General features: G+C 34.0%; 3 protein-coding genes across 3 annotated transcripts; 2 read left to right on the top strand and 1 right to left on the bottom strand.

Moving 5' to 3' along the window:
• The first annotated feature begins 5,194 nt into the window (after positions 1-5,194).
• On the top strand, positions 5,195-7,981 carry LOC102611911 (transcription factor ABORTED MICROSPORES). The gene is made up of 8 exons (XM_052432524.1): positions 5,195-5,375; positions 5,478-5,584; positions 5,715-5,897; positions 5,992-6,139; positions 6,237-6,884; positions 6,969-7,259; positions 7,349-7,525; positions 7,610-7,981. The coding sequence occupies exons 2-8, from the start codon at positions 5,487-5,489 to the stop codon at positions 7,811-7,813; spliced, it is 1,749 nt and encodes a 582-aa protein (XP_052288484.1). The 5' UTR covers positions 5,195-5,375; positions 5,478-5,486; the 3' UTR covers positions 7,814-7,981.
• Positions 7,982-8,479: 498 nt separating this feature from the next.
• Positions 8,480-9,505, bottom strand: LOC107178051 (basic blue protein-like). The gene is made up of 2 exons (XM_025101996.2): positions 9,248-9,505; positions 8,480-8,893 (listed from the first exon to the last, which is right to left on the bottom strand). Exons 1-2 carry the CDS (start codon positions 9,426-9,428, stop codon positions 8,541-8,543), a joined length of 534 nt encoding a protein of 177 aa, XP_024957764.2. The 5' UTR covers positions 9,429-9,505; the 3' UTR covers positions 8,480-8,540.
• Positions 9,506-13,313: 3,808 nt separating this feature from the next.
• Positions 13,314-14,164, top strand: LOC102623578 (hypothetical protein). The gene has a single exon (XM_006486657.4). The coding sequence runs from the start codon at positions 13,531-13,533 to the stop codon at positions 14,011-14,013; it is 483 nt and encodes a 160-aa protein (XP_006486720.2). The 5' UTR covers positions 13,314-13,530; the 3' UTR covers positions 14,014-14,164.
• Positions 14,165-14,990: the final 826 nt, after the last annotated feature.

Here is a 14,990-nt window from a genome sequence, read left to right as displayed (position 1 = left end):
CCCTTAATAGTTAAGCCTTTGTCATCTCATGGCACATTACACTACTAAGTTAACCATAGACTATTATGCTAAAAGCTAAAGTTGCAGTCTAGTAACCTATGTTAATAAGTCAAAGCCCAATTAATTAAAACTCTTTTAATTAATATTAGGTCTGATCTTAGATCAATAATCACCATTTAATAACCCTCTATTTGATGCCCGTAATTAAAGGTAGGCTCATGATAAATGTCGTGCCTCTGTAATTACATATTTAGCCTAAGTCACTATTTGTTCTAATGACCACTATTAATACATTTAAATTTGTAAATAAATAATATCATTCAATAAATTATTTATTGAATGAACTGCAGCCACAAATTTAAAAGATTAAGGGTGCGTTTGGGATTGAGGTGCTGTAGCTTTTAAGCTACAGCTGCTGTGAAAAAAAAGCTGTAATTATGAAACAAAAATTAATAATATATAGTAAATATAAATTTTAAATAATAATTTTGATAAAATTATTAAAGATATAATAGATTTTGTATTATACAAGTGAAAAATCATATCAATATAACTTAAAAGCTACAGCAGTTAGTGTTTACCAAACACTTTAGTGCTGTAGCTTTTAAGCTACAGCTGCCCAACCTCAATCCCAAACGCACCCTAAGTGAAATACAAGTAAGCAACCCAAGAGGGGGGGTGAATTGGGATTCTAAAAAATTATGCAATACAATTCGCTCAACAATTTAATCTATTGCCTTAATCAAATTGAAAACAATAAATTCAATCATGCACAATATTAAAAGAGTAAGGGAAGAGAAAACAAACACAATGATTTTTACGTGGTTCGGCAATCCCCGCCTACGTCCACGCCTCCAAGCTCACCGGGCTTGAGGATTTCACTAAGCTAGCCTCCCAAGGCTTCAAACGCTTACAATTGACTTCCAAGGTGTCAATGGACCTTTACAACAAGAGATTATCCCCAATCTCTTAACCCAAGTGTATCCCAACACTTACAATCACTCAAAGTAAAAGATTACAAATTGTTTTTCTCTCACACAATATTTAAGATTACAAATCAATGCCCAATGTGTGAATAGATGAAGAGAAAATGTGTTTAAAGCTCTATGAAGATTGTATTCTCGAATATAAGCTCAATGGTTGTGTTGTGATCAATCTTTGTTTGGATTTGAATGAGCTTATTTATAGTTGCAGCTGAAAACTAGCCGTTATAGACTGTCTGCACACTGTCGGATCGCCGTTAACTAGATATCGGATCGCCGTTAACTAGATATCGGATCGCCGTTTGACTGGTCAATATGACCGTTGGGGCTGATTTTCAAATTGTCGGATCGCCGTTATCTAGATGTCGGATCGCCGTTAGTGTCCAGAGACTAATCTTCAATTCTGTTAGATGTCGGCGAGCCGTTATCACGAAGTCGGATCGCCGTTAGTGTCCAGAGGCTGATCTTCAATTCTGCTCGATGTCGGCGAGCCGTTAACAAAATGTCGGATTGCCGTTTTCTACAGTGACTGCTACAGTGACTACTACAGTGCACTATTTTGTAAAATAATAGTTTGACCCTCAAACTTTATATAACTGTACTATGACCCAAAACGGTATGAAACTTTGCAAATAAGTCCAATTTCAGAATTTCTAAATAATACTTTGTTAATCCCAAAACTTTCTGAAATTATGGTATAGCCAAAAATGCTATGACACTTTTCAAATAAGTCCTTCACCAAAATTTCAAGCAATACTTCTTTATTTCAAAGTTTTCAAAATTCTTTCAATTAAACCATAAACTTTAAAAAACAACCAATTTCAAAAAATCATTTTTCCATTAAATATGAAACATTTATAATGTGAAAATAATGATTTATTTAAAAAGAATAAAAAACAATCAATTTCATAAAATCATTTTTCCATTAAATATAAAACCTTTAAAATGTGAAAATAATGATTTATTTAAGATGTATAAAAAATAATTTGATCTTAAAAGATTAATCATTCTTAATCTTGTTTGTTATCATCAAAATCAATATTATGGAAACATATATGTTAACACTAAGTGCCACCAAAAAGCTTTCATAAACATCCTTTGTATAGATTTCATCTTGTAGGTATATGTTCTTGCAATCTATGAAATTACATTGCAAAGCTACATATCGAAGTTTTGATTGTTTATATAGATCTCACTTCATGATAACCCAAAAAACATGATACATGAATTCAAGTTTATTTCATCTTGTAAGATAATGCACTTTACATATAAACAAGAAATTTTAAATTTAAAGAAAAATAGATGTAATTTTTAAATTTTATTTATATATGCTTTATTTAGAAAAAGGGTTTTTATAATTAAAATGATCTATTCGGAAATAATATTTTTTTGGTATTTAGTACTCAATTTATAAATAAATAACAAGTATACATAAAGTTTACAATGAGAAAATATAAATTATTGAGGTTTCAAATATTTTTCATCTAAAAAACTGAGTACCTTATCACTTACAGATATTAAAAATTAAAAAATAAAGAATTCATTGATATCCATACACACACACACACACATATATATATATATATATATATATATATTTAAATTTCAAAAATATTTAGACCCAGCCAGAATTAAGATAAGAAAAATAAATGCTACAGACGGTAAAGAGATTTTGATAGATTTTTTTACGAAATAATACTGTAATAAAGTAATAATAAATAAATAAAAAAAGATAAAAACTTCATTTATTTCACATGAGTAAGAGACATCGACAATTGGGACTCTGGGAACCAGATAAGGCTAATTTGTTGGTCAAATTATTCAGCAATAAAGGAGAAAAAACAATTAAACAACAACTGGAACTTCATTTAATTTGCAACAATTATTGAACCAAAGCTGTGGTTCCCGCTGTGGCTCCATTGTTGAGTCAGACAGGGCCCCAACGAAGGCTCATGTCTAAAAGTGTCAACAAACGATTAGCATAATAACTTCAATAATAATACAATCACAAATTATTATATAATTTTTTTATACAACTTGAGTTGGCAGCTGACATGGCTTTAGCCACATCATCAAGATAAGTAAACCTAAGCTAACGAAGTTAAACCTATACGGTTTATAAATTCAAATAAAAAGCATTCTTTTTTTATTTTTGTTTTTCTGTTTCTCTGACTTCACGACTTCGCGGGCTCCTTTTATGACTTCGGCTCTTCGTTTACAATCTTCCTTTGCCACCATTTTTTTTTTTCGGTTTTTCTATAAAATTGCCAGATAGATTAAGGGTATTTTCTTTACAATCTTCCATGCTGTGCCATTATTATTTCGATTTTTTTTCTAATTGAATTTGAGTCTTTTGTTTGGGGGGGATTGAATCCGCTTTTGCTATGTTAAACAAAAAACCAACCGCAATTTGAAGAAAATTGAAAACACTCTCAATCAAGCAATCTTATAGGACATACCGATTTTTACCCATGATTCCAAAGGCCACTGAGAGAGAATTTGTTAATCTTTACAGCCCAGTCACCATGAGAGCCAAGTGCAAGAAGAAGCGCACGAGGAGATTGAAGAGAAAGTGCCGAAAGATGAGACAAATATCTAAATAGAATAAGAAATAATTATTATTATTATTTCAATTTCTTTACTTTCTCTCTCTCCTTTGTGGATTTTGTTGAAGTTTTGATAACTTCGACTGGTTTAATCTAATGAATATTATTAGTTTTAGATCTAAAAATAAAATCTTATAGGACATACCCAAAAAAAAATTCGATGGCATAGGAAGATTATTGTCGTAAAATAGAGCGAAACCAGCAAAGATTGTCGCCGGCAAAAGAGAGAGATGTTGGAGCCGTCGTCCAAGGAGCTCGTGAAGACGTGAATGGGAGACGTAACTTGGGGTGATTTAACTTAGTGACGTGGCTAGTACCCATAAACTACCAACTCAGGTTGTACAAAAAGATTTGTACAATAGTTTATGGTTGTATTATTATTGTAATAACTTTAATTTGATATCATATGTGTTGCATTCTACACATGTGACATTCTAGCTGCATCGCGCTTCAAATCAATGAGTAACATAATTATATGAATCATAAGATTAAACAGTTACACATTGCTGGTCTTATGATGATACAGATTATTAATTCTATACTACAAGTGATTTGCATGTCATCGTAAACTGTATGTTGTAGGTGTAGCTGCATCAACTAGTAAAATTAATTTCTTAATTATGTAATTATAAGAGATATATAATTTCAAGGTTTGAATCTTACTCACTTAAAAATGAAGAGAATAATCGAATATTTTATTACCGTCATGCTAATTATATCAAATTATGAAAAAGATATGCTTAAACTTAAATTATTGTAACTTCTAATCCACCGTTGTTGTCGGATCATAGGCAGAAATTAAAAGTGACTAAGGAGCTAGGGGCATGCATGCCCTTCAGCAGTTTTGAATTTTGTTTAGTAGACATATTTTACACGAAATTCTCATGAAAGTTTTAACAGTTTGCCTCGCTCTAACATTTTTATAATCAGATTTAATACAACTAAACAATAATAACACAGTACTCCAATTTTATAAAGTACTCCAATTTTATGAAGTAAGATCACTAGCTAGCTAGCTAGCTAGCTGTCAATTATCAGTGGATTTTTATTAAACACTGTACCAACTGTGTTTACAAAAGTAAAGTTAGAAGCGTATAACACTTTCAAACACTTGGTGCATCACAGCCAGCACTCTACTTGCTCAGCCTTCTACTTGAAGAACAGTTAATCAATTTCTTCAAAATGGGGGACAATCAAGCCAGATTTCTTTCCTCATTTTCGCATACAAAAGCTGATGTGTAATGCCTTATTTTGTCCAAAGTTGCAGAGTAGTTGAGACACGAAAGAATATATATCCAAAACGAATAAAAAACTCACAAGTTAGTTAGGGTTTTGCACGCTATCTTGGATCATGCAATATGCTCCTGCCATCATTACGAGTCACATAAATCTTTCTATATTAACCGAAAATATATATCTCTCTTTCTCATGCAAGCCCTGCACTTTACCTACCGAGTTCAGTTCCAAATTATTTAAACAGAAAATTAATCAAACAAGCATTTTAACATCATACGTATAAAAATAGAAGTCAAATTGTGGTACCCTTTGTCTCTTCTTCATTCTAATAACTCCATAACTATAGATAGTAAAAAAATTTGCTTTTTTTTTCCTTTTTTCTACATTTTCTGAGATGGGTTTCGAATTTTAGATGATGCTGCAGTTAACAGTTGCTATCAACTAAATTACTTTGTATGGAACTTTGCTTTTGTTTTTTACACTTCTGTTTTGTTCCTTGCTAGCTCCACTCTTCTTTTGTCTCCGTAGGTGAAGTGTTACTACTCTTCAGGTTTGATTTCAGAAACCCTAGTTTCGTTTTTTGTTTTCCGATTCTATTTTGTGTTCAGTGAGTTTGCCAGAAGCTTTTTTCATCAATATTAATCTTTTTCAGGTAATTAATATGACAGTTGTTCAAACCCTAATGGATAGACTGAGGCCACTAGTGGGCCTGAAAGGCTGGGACTACTGCGTTCTTTGGAAATTGAGTGATGATCAAAGGTTAATTAGTAAAAAACTTAGCAGTACTTCTCTTTTTTAGTTAATTAATAAATTTCTCCCATGCCGTCGACTTCTAATTTTTATCTCGATGTTATAATTTGAAACTATATATATATATTTCTTTCCTTAGGTTTATCGCATGGATAGATTGTTGCTGTGCTGGAATTGAGGGCACACAAAATGATGATGGAGACGAACTTCACTTTCCAGTTTCTCCATTTCTTCCTTGCAGGGATGTTATATTTCCACATCCAAGAACCAAATCTTGTGAGCTTCTTTCTCAACTTCCTTCTTCAATGCCTCTTGACTCCGGGTACGCGCATTCATGCACTCATTCAATATTCTGCTTTTATTAATAACATTTTAATCTGATCAACTGGGTTTAATTAATTATTATTTATCGTCAGGATTTACGCGCAAAGTTTGATATCAAACCAACCTCGATGGCTAAACTTCTCTAATAGCGCTGATTTAGAAGTTATGGAGGAAACACTTTGGACTAGGGTTTTGATTCCAATAATGGGAGGATTGATTGAGCTATTTGCTACCAAAGAAGTATGCAATTTTAGCTTTTGAATTATTTAACTCAATTTAGTTTATTACAATTGAGATGCATAAAATATTTATTATTATCAACTTATTTATGTTACAGGTAAGTGAAGAACCACATGTGATTGATTTTATCATAGCTCAATGTAACATATCAATGGAGCAGGATCCTATGAATATGAACACAAGCTGCTATTTAGATAATGCTAGTTCCTCAGTTAATGTGCACGCCATGGCATTGGAAAACAGTGATGTGCCATATGAGCTCTCCGTTGATCGAATTCGCATCTGCAGTGGTTGTACTTCTCCAGTGAATTTCTTGCAGCAATTTGGTTACAGCAGCAGCTCTAAAAATGTTAAACGTCACAGAAACGATGTGTTCTTTGAAGGGTCGCGTGATGATTCAACTCATCAAAATGGAATTCAAGAGATGGATAATGCATCAAACATGAACATGCAATTTATGGAGCCTAATATGGGAAACAAGGAGCTGCAACAAGGGAATTATGATGATCTTAATAAGGACTTGATCAAACCGGATCAGAATAATAATAATAATAACAATGGACGGTCAGATTCTATCTCGGATTGTAGTGATCAGATTGATGATCTGGAAGATGACGTAAAGTACAGGCCGCGGAGAAATGGGAAGGAGCCTCAGTCTAAGAATCTTGTGGCTGAGAGGAAGAGGAGGAAGAAGCTCAATGATAGACTTTATGCACTTCGAGCTTTGGTTCCCATTATTACTAAAGTAATTAACATTCTTTTTATCTTTGTTACTTGTGTCACAAGTCTTGGATTCTATAATGTTTTTTTAACTCTTATTTGTTTGCAGCTGGATAGGGCTACCATTCTTGTGGATGCAATTGAATATGTGAAGCAGTTGCAAAAGCAAGAGAAAGAGCTAAAAGAGGAGCTAGAGGAGAACTCGGATGATGATGGAGCTGCAAAGAATGATGATATGGGCATCAGTGTTAATAACCACAACGCTGTGAAATCAGAGAGTTTAACCCAAAATGGGACGAATTTTGGTCCCAAAACTGAACCTAAGCAGTGTCATATGGGCAATGGTCGTAAACAGGATCAGGATTCGGAAAATACTATTGATAAAGGACAACAAATGGAGGTTACATTATTTCTTCAACTCTACCTCTTGAAAATTGAACTTGAGATAATTAATTCAATGCAGAAATGGGATTTAATTGAATATTGTAGGTGCAAGTTGAAGTGGCGCAATTAAATGGGAATGAGTTCTTTATTAAGGTGTTTTGTGAGCATAAGCCTGGTGGGTTTGTGAGATTAATGGAGGCTTTGAATTCTTTGGGACTGGAAGTGACAAATGCGAACGTAACTAGCCGCACAGGACTTGTGTCTAATGTTTTCAATGTGAAGGTAAACTTCTTGAAGCCAACTGAAAGATCAATAAATGAATAAGAACATTGATTTTTATTGTAATTTTGTTCTTTTCGTTGGCAGAAAAGAGATAATGAGATGGTTCAAGCTGATCATGTAAGGGACTCATTGCTGGAGCTCACGAGAAACCCGGCAAGAGAGTGGATTGAGAATGTGGCTAAAGCTTCAGATAGTACGGTCAATAATGGGATTAATTATCATCACCATGAGCAGCACCTTCACAGTCACCATATGAGTACCCATCACCACCATCTTCATCATAATTAAGCATAAGCTCTTAAGAGTATCACTTGCGGAGCACAGAGAAACACTGATAATTTTTTTACTTTTCATGTATGATTGATAATAAGGACATTATATTTTATTAAGTAACCTATGTATGTTAGGTCTAATTAGATGATAGATACTATGGTGGTTAACTTGTTTTAGATGAAATAAATTGTAATTTTTTATGTTGTCCATTTAAGCTATGTGGACACTGGTCATAGTGTTGCTTAGAGGAATTAACTAATTATTCTTGATTTTTGTTTTTCTAATTCTCTTTTTCACGTTACTAAAATTTGATTAAATTATATATATTACACCTAAAACGTACATAACAATTTAAATTATGTAACATTGATATGCGGCATGGATCCAAAAGGTTGTAAATAGTTAAAAAAAAAAAGGAGGTATGGTCTTTTTTGAAATTGAAAGTTGAAAAATGGTCAAGCAGGTAAAATTTTCAAATAATTAAGCACTTTTATCATTTAACCGCCTTTGATTATGATTGTTAACAAATATATTGGACTCCGTTTAATATTGAGATATCGCAACTTCTAATTAAGTGTAAACTACTGTCAAGTAAAAGTTAATGGATGAATTTGATGAACCGCTTTCAAACAGCTTAAATAAACAGAGCCTTGATACCGTAAATGAATTATATATCTCATAATTATATATCTCATTCAACATGCTCATATTGTAGGCCTTGTGGACAGAAGATTACAAGTATTTAAGTATATAATAAAATTACACATGTAATAATGTAAATCACAATGTTCCACCTTTGAAAAGCAAAGCTTACAAAAGAATTAGATGGTTCCAAAATTTCTGGTGGTAGGGTTGGTGCTGCAGCTGCTGTTGAATTAGTGTTGGATATTTCTTTCACATCAATGCTGAATCTCATTCCTCCAAGACAATGACCTGCTACATTACAGATAAACCAATATTTCTTTGCCTCTGTGAGTGTGACTTGATCATTTCCACTCTCATATTTTGCTATCACTCCACTGCTTGCAACACATGATCGATATGTAGCTTGTGTTACTTCATACACATTGTGTTGCCCCTCAGTATACTTGAAAACTACAATATGACAAACATTGTCAGATATAATAATCCATCAACTCTCAACTTTCTTACTTCAAAATTGGTGATAAAGTTCATTCATTTTTCAACTGTCAGACTTGTCTATTACAAAAATACCAAATTTTTATCTCTCATAATAATTAAGTGAATCAATCTGTTTAACATAGTAATGTTAGGATGGTCCTAGTGCGATTTCAAACGCGAAGGAAAACTAGTTAATTTCGCCAAATAAAGAGGTTTTGGCCGTTTAATTAATTTCCTCTCTTATTGACTTGAAAGTTAGAGACACCATGAAATTGGATCACACAGACAAAGAAAAAGTAAGAATCAAGGAAAGAGTTTGATGAATACCTAGAACGTCACCAATGCTGTAATTGTATTGTTGTGACCATGAATCGAAATTGGCCCCGGTATTCCATTGCTCATCACCACCAACAGTATAAACTTCAGATTTGATGCCTGTGAAGAACAAATAATTGATCAAAATAATGATTGGGAAGCTATAGAATCTGAAAACCTTTTGATCTTCCATTGCTTGAAAGAAATGGAATGCTGAAAAGAATACGAATATGGGATGGATTAGCTAGCTCTTTTGAAGCTTGTATGTGAAGCAAAGACTCGACCAAAATAATAGTGGCATGTGGTCATATCCTTTCTTTATTGTTGAGTCATCTATTGTCTGGTTGGCGAGAGAAGACTTTTAATAGGTGCATGCCCATTTGTCCATTATATGAAATACAACTAGATACAAGTTGCTGATAATTTTAAGAAAAATAACATAGACTAGTGGACTCAAAATTATAAATGATGAGTTAAAATTCTTGTTGGAAGGGTGTCATGTGTTTCTTGCAGGAATATTTAACAATACTGAAATCACAAATTAAGAAGAATGTTTAACTTATTCGATCTTTCTATGGAAAGACATCTGAATATAATAATATCAAACAAAATTTTAAACATGTATAGACTTGTATAGTAATACCATTTTCAATTGAGAGTTATGATGGTACTGTTAGAATTATCTTATAATCCCAATTTTTCTTGAATAAAATATAAATGGGCGATAGGTTGTTAGCATAGAAATATAAAAACACTCAAATTTTAATCACACACACTCTTATTAGAGGTCAAATAAGATGAAGATGCCCATTCCATCTCCAATTCTCATCACCAGTATACAAATCAAGGACCAATTAATTGATAATCAATGATTTAGCATCCATACATAATTAAATATGAAGGGTGGATGACGAGATTTCATTCGACCCAATTCAATCAATAAGGGCTAATTGAGACCAAGGGGATGGAGTTGCATGTAAAGATGGGATCATGGGAAGCACTTATTGATAGCCCTCCACACTGTCCAATGATGGTGGAAGAAACTTCAAACTAAAGAGAGCTTTTGGCTTTTGGCTTTTGCTAGAAGGCCTGGAACATGGGATGTAATGTCATAGAAAAATAAGCACTTTCCACGACGTATTTTTTATTAATTGATATTTGATGCCGATTGGCACCTATGCCTGGGAGTTGGGACCCATTTGGATTGTGGACATCGTTACGTAATTTTAACTAGGTCTAAGGTCTAAGGTTTCAGGATTTCTTGATTGATCAAACCCTTTCGGTTTAAGGACTTATACCCCGATAACTATTGGCCTTTATGCCATGCTTTATTTTGATTTCGGCATATGCCCAGTGGGGGGTTTTTCTTTGTAATTAACAAAAAATGCAAATTCCGACATGCCTGCATCAAAATTTTACCGTACGACGTTCAACGGTTCAAGCCATTTTAACTAGGTCTAGGGTTTCAGGATTTCTTGACTGATCAAAGCCTTTCGTTCTAGAAGACTTCTAGCCCGAAAACTATGGGCCTTTATGCCATGCTTTATTTTGATTTCGGCTACGCCAGGCGGGTTTTCTTTGTAATTAATTAAAAAAAAAAAACAAATTCCGACATGCTTGCATCAAAATTTTACAGTGCGAGATTCATGCATTTTAAAGTATATATTCTAATTGATTTACCTCTCGCAATAAAAAACAATAAGTTAAGGGAATGATTTCTTACACCGAATTTAGAGGATTTAAAAGATTGAAAATTAAATTACCAATCACATTTCAAACCTCGAACTATTATCGAAGTGTTTTTCCAATTAAAATGAATGACAGCATGCATTTAAAAAATTCTTTAGACATAAGTGCAATTCAAAGCGTAAAATTAGTAAATGACTCCCTTAATTAAGGATAATTTTCGGTTACCTCCCCCAAAATTTGGGGTCCTTTCACTTTGATAGAATATATGAGGGTAAGATATGAGCGTAAGTTCATAATTGAACACCTTAATCTTAAAAAATTCACATTAAGTTCAGGATTTTGTTTGAAATTTATTAATATCCAATGGGTAATACACTGAATACCCATAAAAAATTAACAAGAAATCAAATAATGCTTATCTCTTTCCTCAACCGAGGCAACAAAGCTCAAAACCCATATCAAATTATCTTTAATGCTTTGATCAAGTACCTTGGCCACAACTAAGAGACCATGACGACGAAGCAAATGACTCATATACTGGCAGTGAACGATTCACGACTGCGAGGTGAGAGAGTATCAACTAGTGAGTTTCACCGGCGACCGGCCAATCATTCCATTGTGAGCCGGGATACAAGTTCTCCTATAAGGGCGGCAAACGATTCACAACCACGAGGTGAGAGAGCATTGACCTCTGAGTTTTTCCGGTGATCGGTCAATCATCCCACTGTTTTCGAGCCGTGAATGAGGGATGCATCAACAGCTTTTGGTGCATGCTAGTTTTAGTTTACTTTGTTGATGAGTTGAGAAAAATGTGAAAATGGGTCTTCAAAATTGATTGAAAATGTGGCTGACGCTCTTTATTTTTGTCATCGATTAATGTTAGTGGCAATTAGTAGAATAATCCAAATGCATGTTGAAAATAAATTGATGCTTATAGTTAGTATTCTATTAAATCAAAATGCTATTGAATCCTTTTGGGGATAATGTTATGGTATTTGACATACTTTGGTTGAAAAATATGAAAATGGTTTGCTTGCTATTTTGTGTTGGGTGAGTGAGTTTAGGCTTTAGGGTTCACATAAATGCCTTTTTTTGGTTGCTACATGATAATGCTTGACATTGCATATAGTGAAATGAGGAAGTAATTATTCCATAACGTGAAAAAAAAAAAAATTGAAGAAAAGATAGAATTTTTGTGATAGATCCAACTCCAATGACACTATGATTGCCAAAATCTTCTTGAATATTTTATAAATAGAATCTTAGTTCTGTTAGACATAATTCTATTCCATCAAATTTCTACAAAATGTTGTTACATTGAGCCTATAAATATGAGCTGCCACTATTGTTGATACTGATTTTTAGCAACTGTATCTTGTGTATTTTGAACAGCATGAAAACATTTAACAACTACAAACATGGTCATTTGAATCTACTTATGTTTTTGTTTACATTATCTTCATGACTTATTTATTCACTATAAGTTACACACTAATACAATGCTTTTATTAATGAAAGACAATTAATCCAAGCCTAGATGGATAGTAGATAATGAATCTAGTAGAAGTTTTGGCAACAAGTATGTTTATTGAGCAGTAGTAGCAGAGCCTTAATGAATCCCAAAGTGATATTTTTTATGAATATGGTACTTTAAAGGAAATCAATGTTTGGGTTAGCTCTTTGATTGCCTTTGTATTTGATGGCAAGTTATATTGGACCATAAGATTAGAAATTATAGCCTACAATTTTTTATATAAACTCACATATGCATATTACTTAGAAAGTAGTATTACATTTAATGTATAAAGTAAGAGATTTAAGGACATATTACATAAGGCTCATGAAATGTGTTTGAATCTTGGAAATCTATTGATATGCAAAGGTGTTCCAGCTTTAAATAATGAATAGGAAGTGGTGAGAATTGAATGATTGATGAAAAAGTTGTAAATGGTTTGATACTGCTAAAGGAAGATGAAAGCTTTATTTCGTAGGTTGACTGTGAGAAGCAAAAGCTTTATTTTTTTGTTAAGCTTGACAATGACTAATTACATAGCCACTAACCAGCCACAGAAATATTGGCAGCACAAGTTAAAATTTCAGAAAAACAGTTAAAATTTCAAGTTCTTTTTAATTTTTACTTTATACTAATTCAGCGAAGGCATTTTGCAAATTGATAGGGTTGATATAGTAATTTCATTACGTTTATAGTCTTTAGCTATCAACCAGCAGTACACTGGGCAGCAGATGTCCCACGTTGTTTTTAATAAGTTAAGGGTAATTTGGTCATTTCATCAATCAACAAAAGGTGGAGACGTACGCACGGCAGGGCAGGAAAGTGGAGTGCGTTGGCGCGTTCTATTAAAATGGAAGGACCCCAAACGGGCCAAACCTCAAGGAAGAAACCGAAAATTGCCCACACAATTAAGTAGTTGGTCTAAACGATTATTCCAATGATACGACGCCGTTTCCAAGAATAACCGCGGCCTTTCTTCCACTTGACGGCACCCGCAAGTCATCAAATCTGTGAAACTTGTCAAAAACCCTAAAACCCTGCACAAAACAAACTGTCGCAAAACCCATCCTTCTCTCTTAAATTCAATAAAATAATGGCTGGAGGCCGATTCAGGGAGCTTCTAAAGAAGTACGGAAAGGTAGCACTTGGGGTCCACTTCTCCGTCTCCGCAGCCTCCGTCTCCGGCCTTTACATCGCCATCAAGAACAACGTCGACGTCGAATCGCTACTCGACGCGTGGCACCTCCCAGGCCTCTCTTCCAAAAACCCAGAAGAGGTTTCGAGTTCGTCATCCCAATCCACTGGTAAGATCCCTCTAGAAGGCCGAGAGGTACACCACGAAGGTGGCATTGGCAGCATTAGTAATGGTGGTGAATCAACGGTGGTGATTCGAGAGGAGGGGAAGAAGGAGAGGAATCGTACGGCTGAGCTTGCTGCATCATCTGGTGGGGCCTTGGCTTTGGCCGTGCTGTGTAACAAGGCCCTTTTTCCGATAAGGGTACCGATAACCATCGCGCTTACGCCTCCAGTGGCGAGATTCTTGGCTAGGAGGAGGATTTTCAAGACCAATGTATGAAAATTTTGATTTTGATTTTTGTTTGGTTCCCTTTTGCCCTTTATGATGTGGGCAATTTGTTGTGTATGATTTTGTCTTAAAAATTTAAGAACCTTAGAAAGGGAATTTTGGAAAATAAATTTGATAATTTTGCATAGCAACTTTGCAGTAATTTTATGTTTGATATCTTGTTTGAGTATGTTGAATGGAAGTATTATGTGACAAATTGAAAATGTTTTTGGTGTATGAAATAAGCTAAGTTCTAGAGAGTAATTGTTCGTAGCTATGGTTTGGTTTTATAGTTTTGCCATTCGCGGTTGCCTCATTCACAAGCGGTTGGTTACTTAAATATGATTCAGGCAATATTGAATGCGGTTAGCTGTAGTTTGTGTTATGCTAATTGGTCTGAGTTTTGGTGGTAGATGATGCTTGCATTCATATAAAGATGTGAATTTGTTCTTCCTGGAGTTGAATGAAATGAAATATTTGAATTTATTGCAGTGGAAGATTTGGAAAAATACAGTGATTGCTGTTTGTGTAACTTTAGGGAAAAGCAGGCGATATAATCTAGTTTCTGTTGGAACATTTGTATGGTGACAGAAGAAAAAAATTACATTTATCAATAATGGATAACAAATATTCCCGCATGAGAGATACCCTAAATCTCAATGCTAATTGTCTTTTTAGAGATTTTATTTAAACAGAAGAAAGAGCTTATTAAATCCAACCCCCCACGAACCAGCTAATGAACAGTTAAAAAACATTTTAAAGATAACTACCTGGTCGGAGAGTGAGATCACCATTCACGAGTATTTTCACCTAAGATTTGCCTGCGATGTTTAAGCTTTTATGAGTCACAGAATGTTAAATTTTAGATTGGTCTTATCCTGGAAGAGCAGACCTTGACACCCTGTGTTGCATCCTTCAATAGCAAAGGAAGAGTAGCCGCCAGCCGGCAAGCCATGAGGATGGTGATCATGAAAAGTAGATTCATTCAT

This window comes from Citrus sinensis, chromosome 8, assembly GCF_022201045.2.
Source record: "Citrus sinensis cultivar Valencia sweet orange chromosome 8, DVS_A1.0, whole genome shotgun sequence".
In the NCBI taxonomy this organism is placed as follows: domain Eukaryota; kingdom Viridiplantae; phylum Streptophyta; class Magnoliopsida; order Sapindales; family Rutaceae; genus Citrus; species Citrus sinensis.
The sequence above is the reverse complement of the archived record's forward strand: the minus strand, read 5'-3'. Positions and strand labels throughout refer to the sequence as shown.

Excerpts from the sequence above, each read along its gene's own strand:
- LOC102611911 (XM_052432524.1), top strand. The coding sequence starts at position 5,487 with ATGACAGTTGTTCAAACCCTAATGGATAGACTGAGGCCACTAGTGGGC. Across the intron at positions 5,585-5,714 it reads AAATTGAGTGATGATCAAAG|GTTTATCGCATGGATAGATT; the intron begins GTTAATTAGTAA and ends TTCTTTCCTTAG. Across the intron at positions 5,898-5,991 it reads TCAATGCCTCTTGACTCCGG|GATTTACGCGCAAAGTTTGA; the intron begins GTACGCGCATTC and ends ATTTATCGTCAG.
- LOC107178051 (XM_025101996.2), bottom strand. The coding sequence starts at position 9,428 with ATGGAAGATCAAAAGGTTTTCAGATTCTATAGCTTCCCAATCATTATT. Across the intron at positions 8,894-9,247 it reads CAGCATTGGTGACGTTCTAG|TTTTCAAGTATACTGAGGGG; the intron begins GTATTCATCAAA and ends GTCATATTGTAG.
- LOC102623578 (XM_006486657.4), top strand. The coding sequence starts at position 13,531 with ATGGCTGGAGGCCGATTCAGGGAGCTTCTAAAGAAGTACGGAAAGGTA.